This window comes from Dissoconium aciculare (genome assembly GCF_010015565.1).
Source record: "Dissoconium aciculare CBS 342.82 unplaced genomic scaffold K489scaffold_6, whole genome shotgun sequence".
NCBI classification, from domain to species: domain Eukaryota; kingdom Fungi; phylum Ascomycota; class Dothideomycetes; order Mycosphaerellales; family Dissoconiaceae; genus Dissoconium; species Dissoconium aciculare.
This window is the reverse complement of record NW_022984956.1, coordinates 1,141,040-1,160,301: the sequence shown is the minus strand read 5'-3', so window position 1 is coordinate 1,160,301 and position 19,262 is coordinate 1,141,040. Positions and strand designations below refer to the sequence as shown.

At 55.3% G+C, this 19,262-nt stretch overlaps 8 protein-coding genes across 8 annotated transcripts; 5 read left to right on the top strand and 3 right to left on the bottom strand.

The window, feature by feature from the left end:
• Positions 1-116: 116 nt before the first annotated feature.
• Positions 117-1,779, top strand: K489DRAFT_380400 (uncharacterized protein). Its single transcript, XM_033604869.1, has 2 exons — positions 117-1,079; positions 1,155-1,779. Exons 1-2 carry the CDS (start codon positions 213-215, stop codon positions 1,419-1,421), a joined length of 1,134 nt encoding a protein of 377 aa, XP_033460043.1. The 5' UTR covers positions 117-212; the 3' UTR covers positions 1,422-1,779.
• On the bottom strand, positions 1,592-2,542 carry K489DRAFT_380399 (uncharacterized protein). Its single transcript, XM_033604868.1, has one exon. It carries the CDS (start codon positions 2,239-2,241, stop codon positions 1,882-1,884), a length of 360 nt encoding a protein of 119 aa, XP_033460042.1. The 5' UTR covers positions 2,242-2,542; the 3' UTR covers positions 1,592-1,881.
• A 1,259-nt stretch (positions 2,543-3,801) lies between these two features.
• On the bottom strand, positions 3,802-4,736 carry K489DRAFT_222921 (uncharacterized protein). The gene has a single exon (XM_033599744.1). It carries the CDS (start codon positions 4,479-4,481, stop codon positions 4,008-4,010), a length of 474 nt encoding a protein of 157 aa, XP_033460041.1. The 5' UTR covers positions 4,482-4,736; the 3' UTR covers positions 3,802-4,007.
• Positions 4,737-5,590: 854 nt separating this feature from the next.
• K489DRAFT_222934 (uncharacterized protein) lies at positions 5,591-6,569 on the top strand. The gene has a single exon (XM_033599745.1). The coding sequence runs from the start codon at positions 5,804-5,806 to the stop codon at positions 6,437-6,439; it is 636 nt and encodes a 211-aa protein (XP_033460040.1). The 5' UTR covers positions 5,591-5,803; the 3' UTR covers positions 6,440-6,569.
• Positions 6,570-7,391: 822 nt separating this feature from the next.
• K489DRAFT_222917 (uncharacterized protein) lies at positions 7,392-8,280 on the top strand. Its single transcript, XM_033599743.1, has one exon. It carries the CDS (start codon positions 7,677-7,679, stop codon positions 8,202-8,204), a length of 528 nt encoding a protein of 175 aa, XP_033460039.1. The 5' UTR covers positions 7,392-7,676; the 3' UTR covers positions 8,205-8,280.
• Positions 8,281-8,356: 76 nt separating this feature from the next.
• On the bottom strand, positions 8,357-9,178 carry K489DRAFT_370600 (DUF572-domain-containing protein; the record flags this gene model as incomplete). Its single annotated transcript, XM_033603156.1, has 1 exon — positions 8,357-9,178. The coding sequence occupies one exon, from the start codon at positions 9,176-9,178 to the stop codon at positions 8,357-8,359; it is 822 nt and encodes a 273-aa protein (XP_033460038.1).
• A 437-nt stretch (positions 9,179-9,615) lies between these two features.
• Positions 9,616-11,552, top strand: K489DRAFT_318686 (TPR-like protein; the record flags this gene model as incomplete). Its single annotated transcript, XM_033601341.1, has 2 exons — positions 9,616-9,712; positions 9,772-11,552. 2 exons carry the CDS (start codon positions 9,616-9,618, stop codon positions 11,550-11,552), a joined length of 1,878 nt encoding a protein of 625 aa, XP_033460037.1.
• A 5,450-nt stretch (positions 11,553-17,002) lies between these two features.
• On the top strand, positions 17,003-18,353 carry K489DRAFT_305111 (uncharacterized protein; the record flags this gene model as incomplete). The annotated part of the gene is made up of 2 exons (XM_033600526.1): positions 17,003-17,171; positions 17,236-18,353. Coding segments are annotated over 2 exons (1,287 nt in total), but the record flags the coding sequence as incomplete, so codon positions are not given.
• Between the last annotated feature and the right edge of the window lie 909 nt (positions 18,354-19,262).

Sequence of the window (19,262 nt, the reverse complement as noted above, 5' to 3'; positions counted from 1 at the left end):
TGATTGTCAAGGACGTCGTCGTGCGCGGGTCGTCGTTCAATGGAGATTTGCGGCGAAGCTCGGGAGTGCCAAGTCGAATCTTGAACCTTTCTGGGTTCTATAGTTCTACCTGACAACCAAGGACATATTCATCGCGGGAGTTTGCATTGACGAATTGTTGGACCGACAGGGAAGAGTTGCACACGATCGCGATCACGAACTTGTCTGCAAATATGTCTTCGGTGTGCCAACAATGCGCACTGCGCCTGCAACGCGCCTCACAGACCACGACACGGCATCTATCAAATCGATCCTTTTCCAGCACAACTCCAGTCTCATCAGCATTGCCCGCCTTCGTCCCAACCAGAAACTCGGAATTCGATGGAATCATCGAGGATCTTCGCCTGAAGCACTTCTTCCCTGCAAGCCTGAAACAGAATGCGCGAAAAGTGCTCTACCAACAAAAGAACAGGCAACTACTCGAGGACAATCCGCGCATCGTCGAATTTGGAGGAAAGCAGACTCAATATCAGTACATCGAACGCCACACAGAAGTGCCGAACAGGGGCGATCTGTTGAGAAAAGCGGTGGATATCATTGCCGATGGCGGAGAGAAGGAATGGGCGAACCTACCGGTCCTCCTGCAGGCTTTCCACAAGATCATCCAGAAACCAGTGGAGGATAAACACATCGAAAAGCTGATCAGGAAGGCGGGCGTGCACAACAAACTGGCCTCTTTCATCAAATGTCTACACATGGTCGACCGGACAGGTCTTTCATTGAAGAACGATACCGTCCTGGAAGCACTCCTGCTAGCCATTCGACGGAGAGCATCAACGGGTGGGTTCCAGCGGATCGCAACAACAGCCGCTCTCAAGTACGGCACAGAGGTGGCCGATTTGTTAGAAACAGAGGAGCATGGAACGGCTCGCGTGCTCGGTGCAAACGACCCTCGTACACGGCCGCAGGTCATTGGTCTGTTCCTGGAACTGGTCGCTGCCAATGTACAGAGCACCGGAGGCAAGGATGTCGACGGGGTCGTGAAGTCGTATGCTCAGAAACTTCTGGGCCGTATCAAGGAGCAGCCGGCTTCTATCGAGGTGAGAGGAACTTCCTGCTCTTGAATCGCCGCAGCAAATGTTGTGTATGGAACACTGACATGTCGCCATCTACAGACCAGCAAGATTCAGCTGCAGCCGGCGGGCCAGCAGACTCAATTCCTCTTTGCCGTGTCCCTATGGCACGGTCTACAGCTCGCATCGAAGATCCTCGGGCCGCAGATGCCTTATGCCGATGTCGCGCGAACAACGCTCAAACAGTACCGATCTGTTCTCGATAAGCTTGAGAAGGAGTTGGAGGCTCGCCAAACCCAGCCCAACACCTACGACCGAATGGCAATCGACGACTGGAAGCTCGTCAAACAACCATCAAAAGCAGCCTGATCGAGAAACAGAATATTCTGCTCGATCCCGCACTTGCTTGTTTCGTGCAAGCTCCCTTGTGTAGAGTATTCCGTCTGGTTCTTCAGCGTCTGTATTGTACTTCACCCTTTCTCATCCAACTTTTTCTCCTCGTGGCGTCCGAACGAGCATTGTCCTCTGATGGGCGTAAGGCCCGATCGGAGGCGCCCTCCCTACGTTTGTTGGTTCAAGCCTGCTTCCGAAATTTCGCATCTACGACGTATGAACCTGCATGTCATTCTCGCTCGAGATTCTTGGCATACGGTCGAGCCCGACGCCATGGCGCTACTCATTTCGTCTCATCGCCGCCGTGTGGAGAACGCCTACCTCTCAACAAAAGCGCAGTATGTATTCAATATGGAATGTTGCATGTGCTGCAAGAACAGCATGCAGCATATCCACAGAAGCTGAACAGTGTCCTCAACACGGCAGCTCTGCGCTCCTAGACGAGCCATGCACGCGTGACGATATCGACCATGACACATAGCTCGCATCTTCGATGACATGCTGCTGAGTAAACCACGCTGATGAAAATGTCGATGGCGATGACGAATCCACAAGTCACCGCAGCAATGCCGGTTGTGCTTCTACCGTAGTAAAAGTGGCGACGCGATCCGCGGAGAGCGACGATCGGATGAATATCCAGTACGTGAGTACGTAAGGTACAACTACCTGTACATGCATCACGCTCCTCTGCCGTGGTTGCGCGATGCTTCCATGCCCACCTGGACACCCACACACACACACGCGCGCGCGCACACATGGGCACAGAGAGAGAGAGAAGAGGCTGCGCAGCGGGCATCGGCATCTAAATCTTCCGCCGCTGGTCGTCGATAGTCGCATGCATGACGAAGAAGGGAATCCCTTCTGTACCCACCCTCCATCGTATATGCATATGGGAGGTCCAGGACAGGACAGCACGGTCGGTAGCTCCATGCGATCAGCGTGTGCTGTAAGCGCTTGTGGTCCATAGCGGGATTCTGAGTACAGTAGGATGGAAATGCAGGGTGACCGCTCAATTGTATCGTCATCATGGTGTCGATGCCAGCCTTCTTCTTTCTCCTGGGCGCAGATCCGGAGCAGAATGAAGGCGTATGACCCGTGTTGCAGGATATAAGGTTTTTTGGGGTTGTTTCCCCGTTTCGGAGGTTTTTGGGACGAATGGCTGCGGGTCTTAGGGTTTGGGTTAGGTCCGCGTCGCAGTTTGCTCTCACTCCTTCAGGAAATATGTCATCGGTACAAGCTGTTGGAGACGATCGACCGCTCGAGGAAGCTCATCATGCATTGGCATGACATTGAGCTTGCCATTGGCGTCGCAGGGGAGCTCTTCAACGCACACATTCATGATCGCGGTCAATGCGATATGTCACAGTTTGGACTAAGGGTGTTGTAAGTATCGAAGTGTGGACGGGATCTCTCATCGTTCTCGGCCGTGTCCCTGTTTCGTTGCCTGTGGTGGCTGGCTGAATGCCATGGTCGCCGTCTTGGCAATATTCCTCTGCCCGAGAAAGAACGCCTCGAGCTGCGAGTCTGCGCCTTCGCTGTGCCAGCGCGTGAATCGGACGTGTTGTCGCCATGCTAAGGGCAAAAGGTCCGAAAGCGCCATTTCAGCCGCAAGCTTCCGGACAGAAATGTTTGTTGACGTTAATTCTGGACGTCTCAAGAATGAATAACAACGAGACGCTTGTAGGACGCAAAGTATACATCAACTACCATCACACTACTAAGAGACTGGGAATGTGAACAGCAAGCAGGAGAGGATACGTAATTGTTACAACATCTACCGAAATCTATCCATCCATTGTTCAAATATCCCTCCTGTTTACATCAAAGGAGTGGATAAGCGTCAAAATGCTTTTAGTTGGTTGGGGGTGTAGGCCCCAAAATAATCTCATATGGTCATTATCATTATAAGTCAAAAATGGTGCGTTGTCACCGAAATCAGGATAATGCTTCTCCAACGCTCGCAAGACCGTGCTGGTCACTGCAAAACCATCAGATCATCGCTACTCGCGCCTAGTAGTAGGTGGGAGGAGTGTAGACCGGGGCGGGCTGGTAGACCGGGGCGGTCGTGTAGGGAGCAGTCTGGTAGATGGTGGTGGTGCCGACAGAGTAGGTGGGGACGGCAGATGTCTTGGTGTTGGTCTTGTAGCTGACAGTGGCGGCGGAGGTGGTGTAGACGCTGGTCTTCACGCTGGTCTTGGTGCCGTATTGCTGGATGGTCTGGGTCTTGGTGATGTCGGTGGCAACGGCAGTCTCGGCGTACTTGGTCACGGTGACGGGGACGGTCTTGTAAACGTCCTGGGTGACGGTGTCGTAGGTGGTGTAGACGACGGGCTCGGTGGTGACAACGGTCTTGGTGGTGTACGAGGTGCAGAGGACAGGCTTGACGGTCTCAGTGGGGGAGACGATGACCGAGTCGGTGGAGTAGACTGAAGGGACCTTGGTGGAGACCGAGGTGTGGATGACGTAGGTCTTGGTCACAGGGTAGTTGCCCGGAATGTTCTCAGTGGAGGTCTTGGTGTAAGTCTGAGGCACGTAGACAGTCGCGGTCTGAACGATGACAGGTTAGTATCTTTCGACGACGTGAACATAATGGCGGGATGATCTTACCTCAGTCTCGGTGTATGTGGCGTAGCTGGTGGCAGGGACGCTGTAGGTGCTCACGACGTAGCTGGGAGCGGTGGTGGTGGGCTTGTAGACCGGGGCGGTCGAGGTGGTGGTAGGCTTGTAGACCGGAACGGTGGAGGAGGTGGTGGTAGGCTTGTAAACCGGAGCGGTGGGGGAGGTGGTGGTAGGCTTGTAGACCGGAGCGGTGGTAGTAGGCTTGTAGACCGGAGCGGTAGTGGTGGGCTTGTACGCAGGCGGCGCGCCGTACACAGGAGCCTCGTAGGAAGGCGCGTCGTCGTAGGAGGGAGCCTCGTAGGAGGGAGCGTCCTTGTTACCGCCGCCGAAGCCCAAGTTGAGGAGTGCACCCAGGTCGAGCAGGGGAGCGGCAGTGGCAAGGCCAGCAAAGGTGACGACGGATCGGATAACAACCATCTTGATCGAGTGATGTGATGTGATATGGGATAACGAAAGTAGTGTGCGGCGAGTTGATGATGATATTCAGAAGCGATAGAAGGTGAGATGTTGTTCGGGAATATCAGAAAAGTTCCTGGCAACCTTGCGGTCCTTATATGCCGTCGTCTGCACCGTCATCTCGCTTGTCCTCCATCGCTGCCTGGTGTGGTGGTCACTGTCGTCTTGCATCCGCATCACTTTTCCCTCTGATCAACATCCGCATGCGTACTGGTCGGAGAGTCGAGAGATCCGCGGCATTGGCGTCGTGAGTCTTGGCTAACAGCTATTAGCATCCAGTACCTCGGTCGCTACTGGAAGTACCTGGAGCGCGAGCACGCACCCGCCAGTGAGCTAAGCGCATGACCTGGATGTCGTATTGCATTCGGGGTCGCAATGCATCAGGATGTCAATGTGAACCTAAAATGGTATCGTGGGCGACGCACTCTGAGCCGTCACAGAATCCGGCCTCCCGAAATGGCATAAGCGACATTAAAAATCTCAGAATGCTGCGTTGAATATTGTCACTCGTTGAGGCCGGCAGCCACGACACCCACTCCAAATGACATGCCGTCCACGGGAGCTGGGTAGATCAGGCACAATCCGAAGTGGCTGGCTCGGAACAAAAGCCTGGCGTGGCCATCGAGCCTCATGCGGCATTGAGGGCGTGAGCGAGGCTCCACACGCCCACATGGGGCAGCAGCCTCCTTGCTCGGTGCAGAAAAGCTCTCACTCCGGCTACTGCCGTCATGCCGCAGAGGTAGCCCAAAGGGCGATCGTCGGGCCAAACAGCACAGTCGAATGGACTATTGAGAAGGATTCCTTGGCCACACTTCTGCTGCACAAGGCAGATCATGAGCTGGTTTCCCATGGATAGTGTGTTGCTATCGCAGGTAAGTTTGTGCGTTGTCGACAGGGATGCAGGAGGAATGCGGAGACGTCGAATCCAGACTCGGACGATGTCGTCGCGAAACAACACACTGTGACGGCGTGACTCTGTCGGGTAGGGCGTTAGCGCAGAGTCGCAGACGGGATGGTCTCGTACACATTTACAGGGGTAGCGTCACTGACGAGCTTTTCCCCGTCCATGCGGTGAAGCTGTCGTAAGAATAGAATGATCAATATTGCCAAAGTAGGGCCGGGCGTGCCGGCACGTCCGGATGGGCTGAATTTCATACGTCGACAGTGGTGCGCTGGTGTGTGAACGAGCACGGTACCCATCGCATTGGGCTTTAGGGTCCAATGCCGGAGAGCTTCCGAGCTCTTCCCCAGTTTTTTTTTTGTCCAGTCCTTTCCCCTGACCCATGGGATTTCGTCTCGTAGGGCTGCCGAGGGAGTGTCTCAGATGGTCAAAAAGCCGTTCATATCCGACCCTGAGCCTTGGATTACGCCTCGAGGCAGACCAAATTACATGTCGTCGTGTGATTCCGATCGAATCATCTAATTTGGCCGCGGTGATTGACAACGGTGCGGAGAGTGAATTTCTTCTCGTATCATTTTTCATTGCGTCTTCATCTCCCCCGGCAAGCCACGTTCCTCGCTGCAGTGACCTCGATGAGAAACGGCGCTTCAGAATGTTCGGCAGCAAGCTAGTGTCTGGGCGCATTTCTGCCAATGCCCCGGACTGGCGCACGGAGCCTCTTGCATACTTGGCATTATTTTCGGATCAGGGCATCTGGTCCCTGGCGTGCCTGGGCATCAAGAAATCGTGCCAGACTGCCAGTCGAGCCGATTTAGGCTTCGGAGCCAGTCCGAAGGCCGCAGGCATCGTCCCGATAAGGCGAAAGCGCAAGCTCTGCATCCTCCTGCCTCGCATATTCTCGCGAGTCGATTCCTCGCATGCTGACGGAGGATGGCGGAACTCGATTGCGAAATCGTCAAACTGGCCCGTGCAAACGGTCGTCACTCCTGAGCAGTGCTGGGGGCTATCGCGATGCTAATGCAGTGCTCTGGGTTGTTTGGACTTTGGTCACTGCAGATATTTCCCACGATCTCCAAGCACACTCAGCGTGGATGTCGCACCATCCGTAGTGCTGCAGATTGTGCTGCAGAATCCACACAAGTTTGAAAGTCTGCACAAAATCGCGCATGAATGCCCTCGCTGCATTCGCGACACTACGGAGATCCTTCGCACAATTATGTCGTAGATGTAGGGTAATATTTGAATCCTTGGCCGGTTATTCGGCATCGCCCTAAGCACTAGAAGGGGCTCGTCTGTTCGGAGAATGATGCTGCCGTAGAAGAATGTCGATCTGTACTTGCGTGAAGGTCCAGGGAGGATGCGCAACGAGGCTCACCATCGCGGCACTTCTCAGCTTGCATGTCTTGACTTGTGCATATGTCATTGCTGTCGACGCAGCGTTGCATCGTGTCAAGTAGTGTGGAATATCCATCAGCGCGATGCATGTCAGAGGCTCCGCGGGAGCAAAGAGACAACGCACAGCTGCAAACCAAGCGTGGAGACCTGGAATGCGCAATATACCTACACCGGCAAGGGTTCCACATGTGCGGCGAGATGGGCACCTGCATCTTAGACAGCGCTGATCTTTTGCAACTGTCATCGAAGATGTATCTTCGTGTCAGAGGCAGGGTATCCGTTGTCAGCATGCCGCATTCGCCTGATTGTCACGCGTCAGACCATTCTGGGATTCAGAAAGCTGTACTAGGTCACTGTCCGGCAGATGATCAGCATCATTCTGAAGAGCTACTGTTAGTCGCGACTTTGCAGCATGTAGATGCATAGCCTTGCATAAGCGATGGCCTCTTTGTCGAGTTTGTGACCCCATCAATGGGTTCTGGCAATGACGTTCGACAAACGATGTCATGACTTCCTGAAATCTGGAGGCTGCGAGTTCGAGCAAGCGCAATCGGTCATCGTCGCGCCTGATGTCCTCGTGACTTCCATCTTGAGCTCAAAATAGTCTGCTAGTCTGCTGTCGTCATCTGCTGCTAAGTCTGACAGACCGTCTGCTGCATCTCAGACGATGCAGGCGAGTAAAGGGAAGTAGTAGGCACTTAGCAACTTGAGGAAACAGCATCTTCATCAGCCATTGACAGCAGTCCACAGTTGTTCTGACCCGCCAAATGTGAATCGTCCTGAATGATCTTTCCCATGCGGTGTAATCGCCGTGATATTCGTGGCAGCTTCTGTTGCTGATCGCTTCCGCTGACGACGGAATGTACATTGCTTGCAATTACGCATACGCGCGCGTCGATATGAATATCCCCAAACTGCTTCGTATACTGGCTTATGCAGCCGTCGCTCACGCAGTGCTGATCGAGATACCTAACAAACCGGTCGCGACCCCTACCGACGCAAAGAGAGGCTCGTTTCCACTCCCGGAAGTGGCCCAAAATCCGCAGTCTAAGTCGCCGGATCTGGTGATCACAGTTGTTACAATGTCCGAGCAGCAACCATCGCCGACAGTTTTGGTGGATGAACACAGCTTGGGATCGTCGTATCGAACAGGAATCCATCTTGAGCTCACTGCCACCACATTCGATGTTCAAACGAAGACCTGTCGCATCGTCGATAAAGCGACCTATCCGGGGCTTCCTGCATATCCAACACGGAATGTTCGGCAAGCCGACGCTCCAAATGGCGGATACATTGTCTGTCCAACCACGACTGAGGCAGTGGTGGGAGAATTGGATGCGAGACCTATAGCGACACTTTATACAACGGTGATCCGACTGAGTCGATAATGCGAAGGGTTGTTGCACAAGGCTCGGGGAGTGGACTGGCGGCATAATCCTTCTTTGCTTATTTTATTGTTGGACCGTTGGTTTGAACCTGAGATGTTGCCACGCCACAGATCGGCGCCACGGCGGAGCAAATGGAGTCCCAAGAATGTGATTCATACCAGTGTAGGCTTTTTCTTGATACCTAGAGCGGCCGAAAGGTCCTTCTTCTTTTTGATCTGTCTTTGGAATGTTGGCTTTGCTGGTGGAGGCATGGCAAGGCTATCTGCGGTCTCTGTCGTCGAGCCTGTCGCTGGAGGTGCTTCCTCGAAGTCGTCCTCGGCGATACGACGGACCTTTTCACCCGTGGCGCTCTGAAACGCCATCCTCGCTTGCTCTTCTAATTCGCGCTCGATTTGAGCCTCCTCTTCTTCTCGCGCACCAGGCGCAGCAACAGAACTCAGCGCGACATCCTGATCGACCTTTTCGCGAGCAGCATTCCTATATCGAACATCGTCCAGAGCGTCTGCGATGGCCATCTCGGTCTGCGCGTCAAGTTTCTTTTGTTCGAATTCTTTCATTGCGTCACGCTCCTCTTCTTCCTTCTCCAGCCGGTCCAAACGCTCCTCCTCGGTCTCCTCAGCGAGTTTGTCCTCACGCCAGACCTCGAAATTCCGCTTCGCTCCCTTCTCGCAGGTGTAGTCCATGTTCTTGGGATCGGTCTTGAAGGTGATCTCGGCGGAGCATCTTGTGCATCGGATGTAGAAGCGGAAGATGGTGATGGCGTAGTATTTCTCATCGGTGGTCTCTTTGCGTGCGTTGAACTTTCGCCCTTTGTAGATGTATTCTCCGCAAGATGTGCACTTCATACTAAAGGGTGCCATCAGACGGACGACCTGCTGCTTGGGGCCGGTCTGCTTGGGACCTCGCCGGCGCTCGAGTTTGGACGGATCAAAGTCCGGGGGGTAGTATTTGGTCAACACCTTTCGTTCGGACATGATGGCGATGTATCAGCAAGTCGCGGTTCCTCAGATGGTGGTTTGTCGCCAGTGGATGTGGTGCGCAACTTGTCGAAGCACGGTAATTTCGTCACCGTCTTCAAAAGACGGCGAAGACATGTAGGGCTGGTCTTGAATTCACGTGGTACTCGGACGCCTCCCCACCAAAAGCACGGCGAACCACTGGCATGTGACGGCGCTTGATACCGCGCGGAGATCTCGAAATGTTTATACGCAGGCACTGACGCGACTTTCTTACCCTCCTTCTTCCTCCTCTTTTGCTCAAGGTAAGTCGCGACATGCATGGCCGGAGAGCATTTTCACGCAGAACGATCGTGGACTGACATGCAGCAGCAGGCACGATAGGCCCCCCCCATATCCTTACGCCTGCAGCATTTTCCCTACTGCACATGACTTTGGACGGTTGAGCGCGAATCATGGAGGCATTTCTGCGCAATTGGAGACAAGAGGCATTGAGCAAACAACAATATGATTCCGCAATATTCGTCGGCGACAAACTACTTGCTTTGACTAGTGAGTCGCTGTCACATTGGAGGTCGCTCGATCGGCGCATTCTAAACCCTCTCCCTCAGGTTCTGACGAAGACGCTCTGGCACTCGCTGAAACCCACTTTTCTGCTGGGAACTTTACCCGAGCGCTGGCATTCGTGACGCGGTTCGGTCTGATCGATCGTTCACCGGCATCGCAATATCTGGCCGCTCACTGCCACGTGAAGCTCAATCAGCATGAAGAAGCGTTGTCAATCTTGGGAGATAAGAATCCTGTCCACCTCGTCACCACTAACGACGGCTCGAGGAGGAAATTACAACACGTGGGAAATGGTGTGTCCAACAAGCAGCATGGCAAGTCGCGCGTGGTCGGTAGAATCGATCGGGTCGACCGAAGTGAGGAGCGAGAGCATGAGGATGCGACGAATATCAAATACCAGGCGGGCATGTGCTATCTCCGTGGAGTGTGCTATGCGAAAGCCAATGCGTTCGATCGTGCCAAAGAGTGTTACAAGGATGCGGTGCTGATAGATGTCCGCTGTTTCGAAGCCTTTGATCAGCTGGTGAAGAATTCTTTGATGAGTCCTGCGGAGGAATGGGAGTTCCTTAACAAGCTAAATTTCGACAGCATCCAACCCGATCCGGGGGATGAAAAGACGGCGACGGCGCCGGATTTCTTGAAGAACCTTTATACGACACGACTGTCGAAGTATGCCGCGCCCGAGAGATATCAGAGCGCGATCGATACGCTCTCTACGCATTATCGCTTGGCGGACAACGCCGACATCATGTTGTCCAAGGCCGAACTGCTCTACACGTCTTCTCGATATGAAGACGCTGTGGCAGTGACCTCGAAGATCTTGGACATGGACGCCTACAACTTCACTTGCTTACCGTTACATGTCGCACTACTCTCCCACCTGAATCGCACGCACGCGCTTTTCGCTCTTGCTCACGATCTAGCCGACACCCATCCTGATGAGCCATGTACTTGGCTGGCGGTCGGCACATACTACCTCTCGACCGATCGCATCCCCGAAGCTCGCTCCTACTTCTCCAAGGCAAGCCTCCTGGATCCACATTTCGGTGCAGCTTGGATCGGGTTTGCACACACATTCGCCGCCGAGGGCGAGAGCGACCAGGCCATCGCCGCCTACAGCACCGCTGCGCGGCTCTTCCAAGGCACCCACCTCCCGCAGCTATTCCTCGGCATGCAGGAGACCGCGCTCGGGAACCTCACCATCGCACGGGAATACCTCTCGGCGGCATTTAACATCTGCCGGTCGGACCCGCTGCTGATCAACGAGCTGGGCGTGGTGCAATACATGGACGGCGAATACGACCAGGCGATCCGGAGTTTCGACTACGCGCTCAGCCTCGCCGCCGAGCACGGCGCGCCGCCCGCCCACTCCGCCGCCACGCACCTCAACATGGCACACGCGCTCCGCCAGGCGCACCGCTACGAGGACAGCCTCGGGTTCCTCGACACCGTCCTCCGGCTGGGCCTGCGGGACGCGGCGGTGTTCGCGGCGCGCGGCCTCGTCCTCCTCGAGCTCGACCAGCCCTTCGAGGCGACGGCGACCCTCCACGAAGCACTCGCCATCAGCCCGCAGGACCCCACCGCCAGCGCCCTCCTCACGACCGCGCTCCGCCAGCTGGAGGACTCGGGGGTCCTGGCCGGCGCGGACGAGAAGGATGTGGACGACTCGTTGAAGGAGGCGGTGGCCCTGGTCCGCGAAGCCCGCGCGGCTCGCCCGGGGCCGGGGAGGAGATCGAGGCGGAGGCCGCCGCGGATGGTGTTGGACGAAGGCGACGGCGACGGCGAGAACGGCATGGAGGTGGACCTGGACGCGTCGGAAGGATGATGAGATGGGTCGCTCCCCGCTGGTTGGGATCACACTGTCTATCGTGAGAGAACGCATCCCTTCCGCATCGGTGCCGTGACCGATTTCTTTCCATTGTCCCCCAGCGATTTCCGTTCGAAGATCGGACATCGTACATCCGACCCGCCTCTGCTCCCCGCAGTGCCACACGCGAGGCATCACCACTGACCCGTCTCCGTCAGCCATCGGCGACGACCGACATCACCTCTGCAGGCAGGTTGACTATTGGAGGGTTCATGAGAGACGATTGCAGGGATGACGGTATATATAAATTGACGGACGATCCAGAAATGCATCGTCGCCCGAGTCTCCACCACGACGCATCGTCGGCATCGTCAAAGACGAGCGACGGTCGGAGGAAGTCCAACAGGAGTCTCCCCCGACCATCCACCATTCATACATGGCCATTATCATCATCATCATCATCATCATCGCCATCCGAGGACATGCATGAATTCGAACAGTAGGGGAGTGCGGGACCCACACGGGCCAATGCTTGATCTGTATTGATGCTTAATAACCAATATACGTGCACCCCTGTGCAAGACGGGAGAGCAATATCCACATCCGGAACCCGTCATCATTCGGGCAAAGACCACCGGACTTGAAAGTCGTAGCGAAGGTGAGCCCCTGGTGTCACGTCGTCGGAGAGATGCGGGACGCCTGCTCGTGGATCGTTACATACGGCGACGATTGGGACGAAAATGGGAAGGGAGACAGGGAGAAAAGAGGAAAGAGCAAAGAGAGAGAGAGAGGAAGAGGATCGGTGATGATGTCCGGGTGGGGCTTTCTCGGTGGTGATCCCTACCTTATTCCTTCCCTCTCGCGTGCCGGGTCGCGGATGTGGTGCCTGTCGATCAGGAGAGGGAGAGAGAGAAAGAAAGAAAGAAAGAAAGAGGAGAGAGAGGACACAATCCGACGCGCTCCCGCGGGTGTTACTTCCAGCGGTGCTCCCTCCTCACACGGTAAATAAGAGCAATACATGTATGTCGTGCGACCCATGCACCACCCGTCGTCTCCCATCCCAGACGGCGATATCATTCACGACAACAAAGAGAACGGACTCAGGAACGGGTGAGTTCCCCCTCCCACCGCCAGCGGGAGTCTGTCACTGCATGAGCGAATGCCCCGACGACCACACAGAGGGCCAAAAGGTGATGGATCACATGAGCCCCGACGACGAGATGAGGATCGGCCCCGTCTTCTTCTTTCATCATGGGGGAAAAGACCGGCGGGCGGCGGCGTGATGACTGGCGAAAGAAGAAAACGACCCGCCCGCGCGCTGGGGGAGATGATGATGTTCCCAAAGGCGTTGTGGGATCGACGTCATTTCCCACCCTGCCCGCGTCCGCCCGCCCGTCCGCCCGACCGCGCCGCTCTCTCTCCCATCAATTTGTGATATTACCTCCCTCCAGCATCGAGTGATTTGGTGATGTTGAGAGAGACAGGGAGGGAGAAAGCGAGACAGACAGAAGAAGGAGTCATCGTCGTCGTCGTCGTCGAGGACATCTGTCCCCGCCATGCACGGCCGTGTGTTTTGGTGGAAGAGGCGCAGAGTGTCCTCCACCTGCTGATGGATATACCCCTAGGCAGGAGTGTTATTGTTGTTGATGTTGGATTGTATAGTGACTGACTGCTATGTAGCAGGGAAGTGATGACACGGAGTATTCCCGCCGAGACAGACACATATACATATCCAGCAGCGACCTCTCGTGTTATTATAATGGTCATTATTATTATCGTTATATTCATTCCGAGGTCATCATCATCATCATCATCATCATTATTATTATTATTATTGTTATTATTATAGATGATAATAAAGGTGATAGATGATAATAAAGGTGATAGATGATAGGCGGGAACACGCACAAAAGGTACAGTAGAGTACAGTACAGTACAGGACCCAGCCAGGTAGGGCTCAGCTGCCTTCTGCCGGATTTCCGAAACACGCCTCACACCTGGGCCCCTGGGCACCCATCCACCGGTGGTCATCAGTCAGTCATTGATTGATTGGATCTCCGCATCCGTGGCCCCATCACCGTCCGTCTCGTCGAAGAAAGGAAAGGAGGAAGCTTGGAAGCTGAGGCATGCAAATTAGGTAGGACTTGCCGTGCGGGAAGAGAGAGAGAGAGAGAGAGAGATGAAGGGGAGGAGGCGGAGCTGTGATTGGAGCCCTGACGAGATTGTGATCAGTCACTTAGTAGGTATACCCAGGACTAGCACTTTCACTGGGCATATCGACACACACATACACACACACACCCACTCATACACACACACATACATACACACATACATACACACATACACACACATACACATATATACATATACATACACGCGCACACGAGCACCTAGCTGTATGTATGTATGTATGTATGTATGTATGTATGTATGTATGCACAGTACAGGTGTTTTCGCTGGCTGCACCATGTGTCATGTTTCACGATCCATTTTAGCCTGCTCCACGGGAAGCTTCTTCTTATTACAAAAGCCCTCCCGTCCCGTCCCGTCCGCGCCCGCCCCCACCACCTCTTCTCTCCCTCTCACTCTCTCTATGGCCATCGACGTAATAACGTTTCCACACGCATGCATGTATGCGCATACCTGAGCCGCCAGCCCGAACTCCAGGACGTGGCCTGTGAGGGGAAACAGCAAGCCCGGCGGACGCGCCCAGGCCATTTTTATTTTATTTTATTTTAGATATAGAGACGATGGGAGGCGTCGCGTGGGTCATGATTGTCGCGGCCTCGAGGACCGATGATGCGGAGGGGTGCTGGAGATGCCTTGCGATTCAATCCGTGGTGGCCTTTGATTATTATTATGATTGTCGTCAGTATTATTGTTATCATGGTCATTGTGATATATATATACGTACATGCACAGCGTCGGATGCGCGCTGGTGGTCATGGAGGCGGGGTCTCTGTTTGGCCTGGGCGCCAATTCCCTCTCATCTCCAGCAGTCCCGTGAGGATGGAATGAATGCTGTAGGCTCCAATCTGGAATGGAGAGAGAGTGGTGGAGTTATGATGGCCGTCCCTTGCAGTAGCGTGCAGATGGGACCGGGCGCTTCTTGGCAGCTCGGCGCTTCCCATCCGTCCCCTTTGCGCGTCGTGGCGCTGTGGTTGGTCGTTGATGGGAGAGGGAGAGAGAGAGGCGTGAGAGAGATACGTGCATTTCTGCCCCCTTCCAGCTGTCATTGTCATCAGATGATCGTAAATCCTGACGCCGCTGTCCAGCCCAGGCGGTTCCTCAGCTGCGACCGGTTCATGCATGCATGCATGTATGTATGTACGTATGTATATATATATGGATATATATGTATAGCGTATACGTGCATGTGGAGGACACGCATTCCCATCGGACTCGCTCGTTGCGTGGTCCCTCGTCATCCACCATCAGTATGGTATAGTCCAGTACATGTACCATACATATCATACGTATTCCGATCCAGCGGCGTGAATGGCCATTATGTCATGACGGTTGGATTTCCATCCTCCTCGGATCGCCTCTGCCGGTAGACTCTTTAACGCATGCATGCACGCATGGTCGTTTCGCCCGTTGGGAGAGAGGGCTTGATCTCTCCGGCGCGAGCGCGCGTGGTGTCTCTCTCTCTCTGGTGCCAGACTTTGTGCAGCAGTCCGTTCACGGCCGTTCCCCGTTTTGTTCCCGGACGTTGATGATGTTGCATACTGAGGGGAGACTGTGAGAGAGAGACACCTGGGCCAGCGATCGGGGATTACCTGGTAGATGACAACATGTTCGTCCACCGCACCGGGCGAAGGAAAACATCCATGTGCCGCATGTGGTCGTGGTCGTGGTCGTGGTCGATTTGGATTGTTCGGTACGCTACTCTATGTCCAGCATGATTCCCCTCGTCATATGATCCAATCCCGATGAACAAGTGTACATGCACATGGAAATAAATACATATCCCATCATCAGACGGAGAGGCGGAGAGGCCTAGGGATAGGCCAAGGGAGATGAGGGAGATGAGGGAGAAGAGGAGGACGGGAGATTTCGTCACTTGGCGCCGATGCGGGTCCGGGCGGCTGGTGATGCGCGCCTAATTGCAATCGGCAGGGCAAACGGTTTGGCTCTTCGCGGCGGCGCCCCTGGAGGAGAGAGAACGAGAGAGAGAGAGATGGAGAGATGGAGAGAGAGAGAGAGAGGGAGAGAGAGAGGCGGAGAGGACCTGTACTGGACTGTAGTTTATTTGATTGTTATTACTGACTGTTGGAGGAGTATGATCATCACAATCACTGCTCTAGGGATACTACTGGAGGTGTTGTAATTGGTATGGAGCATCCTCGCCCCCCGTCATCATCATCACCATCGTCACCCTTCGTCTCTCTCCCATGCGGCACGGCACACCGTCTTCTCATCCATTGTAGGGATATGTATGTTTGTATGTATGCATATCTCTCTATATGGATGGATGTATGGATGTCGTGGTAGAGCAGTCGGTGATCATCGTTCGCTGCAGCCGGCAATTGGGCCTGTCGGTCGGTCGGTCGATCGGTCAAGGTTGGTGGTGGGTGTGTCTCTGTGAAATGTGTGTGTGTGCGTGTGTGTGTGTGTGCGCGTGTGTGAACTCTCTTCTGAAGCGTGAAGTGTATTCTCTATCATCATCAGTCATTACGGTAGTATTATTAGTTCAGGTTGTGTGTGCCGTGTGCGTGTGTGTGTGTATGTATGAGCGTGTGTATGTGTGTGTGTGTGAGCGTGTGGCTCAGCTTTCTTCGTTTGGCCCACGCGCGTTTTTCCCGACTCGTCCACTCCCGCTCTACTCCCACCACTCCACCACTCCACTTCCTTTACAACCACACACACACTCTCTCTCACTCATCCGTCTCATACATACATATCACCGTCGTCACTCCTTTCCTCTTTTTGGAATCCTCTGGCTATTTTCTGCCTTTCCCTTCTTCCTCGCCTCTTCTTCTTTTCCCGTCACCTCGTCGTCGATCGTCGCTCGCATCCTGGTGTTGTGCGCCGGACAGCAACACTCACTCTCATTCGACTCTTCGACCACGACGGACGGCGACCATTATCACCAGCGACAACAATAACAACAACAATAACAACGACAACAATAACACCCGGCAGCGCTAGGAAGAATATCCCTTCCGCTCCGTCGCGATATCAACAACAACAACAGCAACAACAACAACTTCATTCTCGCCTTCACTTCGGATCTTGCCACGTCAAGACCAACCACTTCCGTCAACGTCAGCTGTCACCACACGGTCCTCGAGGAACCACCGAATCCCGACATCACTTGAATCTCTGCGCCTCTTTCTTCCACCTCCGTCGCTGTCATCGCAGGTTCGATTGACACCAAAAGCGACGTCGAGATCTCATCTTCCACCACCACTTCTCGGATCCGACTTCCATAACGAATCGTTGCCTCACATCGCCTCGCAACCATGAAGTCCTTTACCGCGACCAGCGCGGCTGGTGTTCTCGCTTATGCTGCCACCGTCGCCGCCTTCTGGCGCATGCCTTGCCGATCGAGCACCGGTATCGCTCGTATTGACCCCATCGTCAACCCGGGCACCGTCGCCGACCACGCCCACATGATCTTTGGAGGAGGAAGTCAGTCGTGCCCGATTCTGCCCTCCGTTCGGTTCGAACCGCATCCGCTGACCGCTTGAATTAGACTTCCACCCGACCACCAACACATACGACTTGACCCACGCCAAGGGCGACCTCGACTGCACGTCTTGCGAGGTCACCCAGGATCAGTCGGCGTACTGGACTCCTCCGCTCTACTTCGAACACAAGGACGGCACGGTCGAGATGGTCCCCAACGTCGGCGGCATGCTCGCCTACTACCTCTTCTACCTACAGAACCTGCAGCCCTTCCCGGAGGGTTTCCAGGTCGTCGCCGGCACGCCCGCCTTCCGGAACTTCTCCGGTCCCTTCCCGGATGCCGAGTTGAGCTCCTGGCCCACCGATCCCACCGATCAGTTCTTCTTGCAGCAGCGCGCCATCGGCTTCAACTGCCTCAACTACGACCGCACCCCCGAGCCCTCCCTGTACCGCCACACTCTGCCGACCAAGGAATACATGGACGCCAACTGCAAGGACGGTCTCCGCCTCGAGTTCGCCTTCCCCAGCTGTGGCAACGGCAAGGCCACCTCGCCCGACAACCGCTCCCACATGAAATACCCCAGCTTGGTCAAGGAGGGCAACTGCCCGGAGGGCTACGACACCCACTACCCCTTCCTCTTCTACGAGACCATCTTCGACACCCACAAGTTCGCCGGCGTCGACGGTCAGTTCGTCCTGAGCCCCGGTGACCCCGTCGGGACCGGGTACCACGCCGATTTCATCATGGGCTGGAGCTCGTCGGAGTTCCTCGGCCAGGCCATCAAGACCTGCACCAACCCGAGCGGTCAGATCTCCGACTGCCCCCTCTTCAACCTCCAGAGCGATTCCAAGGCCGCCAAGTGCAAGTTCCCCATGCCGGATATGGTCAAGGGCGACGACTGCGCCGGTCCCCGCAAGGGTCTGCCGGTGGGTGTCCCGATTCAGTACGGCCCCGAGCAGGCGACCAAGTACGCCGTCGCCGGTCAGAACGGTGCGCCTCCAGCTGCTTCTCCCACCTCCGAGCCCGGCCTCACCGTCGGTCTCGGCCTCAACTTGGGTCCCATCAGCATTGGCGCAGGTATCGAACTCGGCGGCGGTGCTCATTCCCCGGCTGCGACCACATCGCCCAAAGCCGCCGCCGTCGTGATCCCCACGTCTTCGCCCGCGGCCGCCCCTCCCGCAGCTGCCACCACGTCTCCTAAGGCCGCCGCGGCCGCCGTCCCCACGTCACCGACCACCACCGTCGTCACCGTCGCCACCACCAGCACCCGTGCCACCGTCGCCGCGGCCGCCGCGCCCACCGGCCCCGCCCCGGGCGTCCCCCATGTCGGCGCCAACGGCCTCGTCATGATGGACAAGCACGGCAACCCCGTCGCCGCCGTCGCCGCGGCCGCCGACGTCAAGCCCAGCAACCGCATCGTCTCGACCAGCTACTCCACCGACGGCAACCGCGTCTACGAGGTCCTCATCGAAGAGGAGGTCCTCACCGTCACCGCGCACGCCCCGGCCGGCGCCGCCGCCCCCACCGCGCTCCCCGCCGGCTACGAGAAGCAGCACAAGCGGCACATGGAGCGTCACATGCATCACGCGCGTCAGTAGGAAAGCACAGCGAAGCGAAGCAAATAGCGGATCTCTTATTCTTTTTTTCCTCTCTCAATTCTTCTTCTTGGATTTTCGTGTGTGTTTTAACGCCCTCTCCGAAATTACATCGTTTTCGTCGTCATCGTCATTTTCTCCATCGCCAAAACGGGGGGGAAATCCCCGGGCATCGTCGTGTTCCTCATCTCTTTTCAGGGTTTTCCTTCTCTCTTTTGGAGAAAAGAATGTCGTCAAACTGCGGAGGAGACGAAGGAAGGAAGGAAGGAAGATGATGATGAGATCTCGGGCTCCCCAGCCGAGATGTGTGATCGATCCTTCGGGCCGGATCGGAGATCCTCGCTATAGATGCCGGGAGAAGAGAGAAAAGAATTGGAGGAACAAGGAGAGATGGATCGCTGGACCGGTTCGGGTATCTTGTCCCCCAATTTTTCTTTTTCCCTCTTCTTTTTCGTCTTCCGACGATCGGTCGATCGATCGAGGAATCAATCTATGCTG

Excerpts from the sequence above, each read along its gene's own strand:
- K489DRAFT_222921 (XM_033599744.1), bottom strand. The coding sequence starts at position 4,481 with ATGGTTGTTATCCGATCCGTCGTCACCTTTGCTGGCCTTGCCACTGCC.
- K489DRAFT_222917 (XM_033599743.1), top strand. The coding sequence starts at position 7,677 with ATGTACATTGCTTGCAATTACGCATACGCGCGCGTCGATATGAATATC.
- K489DRAFT_380399 (XM_033604868.1), bottom strand. The coding sequence starts at position 2,241 with ATGCCCGCTGCGCAGCCTCTTCTCTCTCTCTCTGTGCCCATGTGTGCG.
- K489DRAFT_380400 (XM_033604869.1), top strand. The coding sequence starts at position 213 with ATGTCTTCGGTGTGCCAACAATGCGCACTGCGCCTGCAACGCGCCTCA. Across the intron at positions 1,080-1,154 it reads AGCAGCCGGCTTCTATCGAG|ACCAGCAAGATTCAGCTGCA; the intron begins GTGAGAGGAACT and ends CGCCATCTACAG.
- K489DRAFT_222934 (XM_033599745.1), top strand. The coding sequence starts at position 5,804 with ATGGGATTTCGTCTCGTAGGGCTGCCGAGGGAGTGTCTCAGATGGTCA.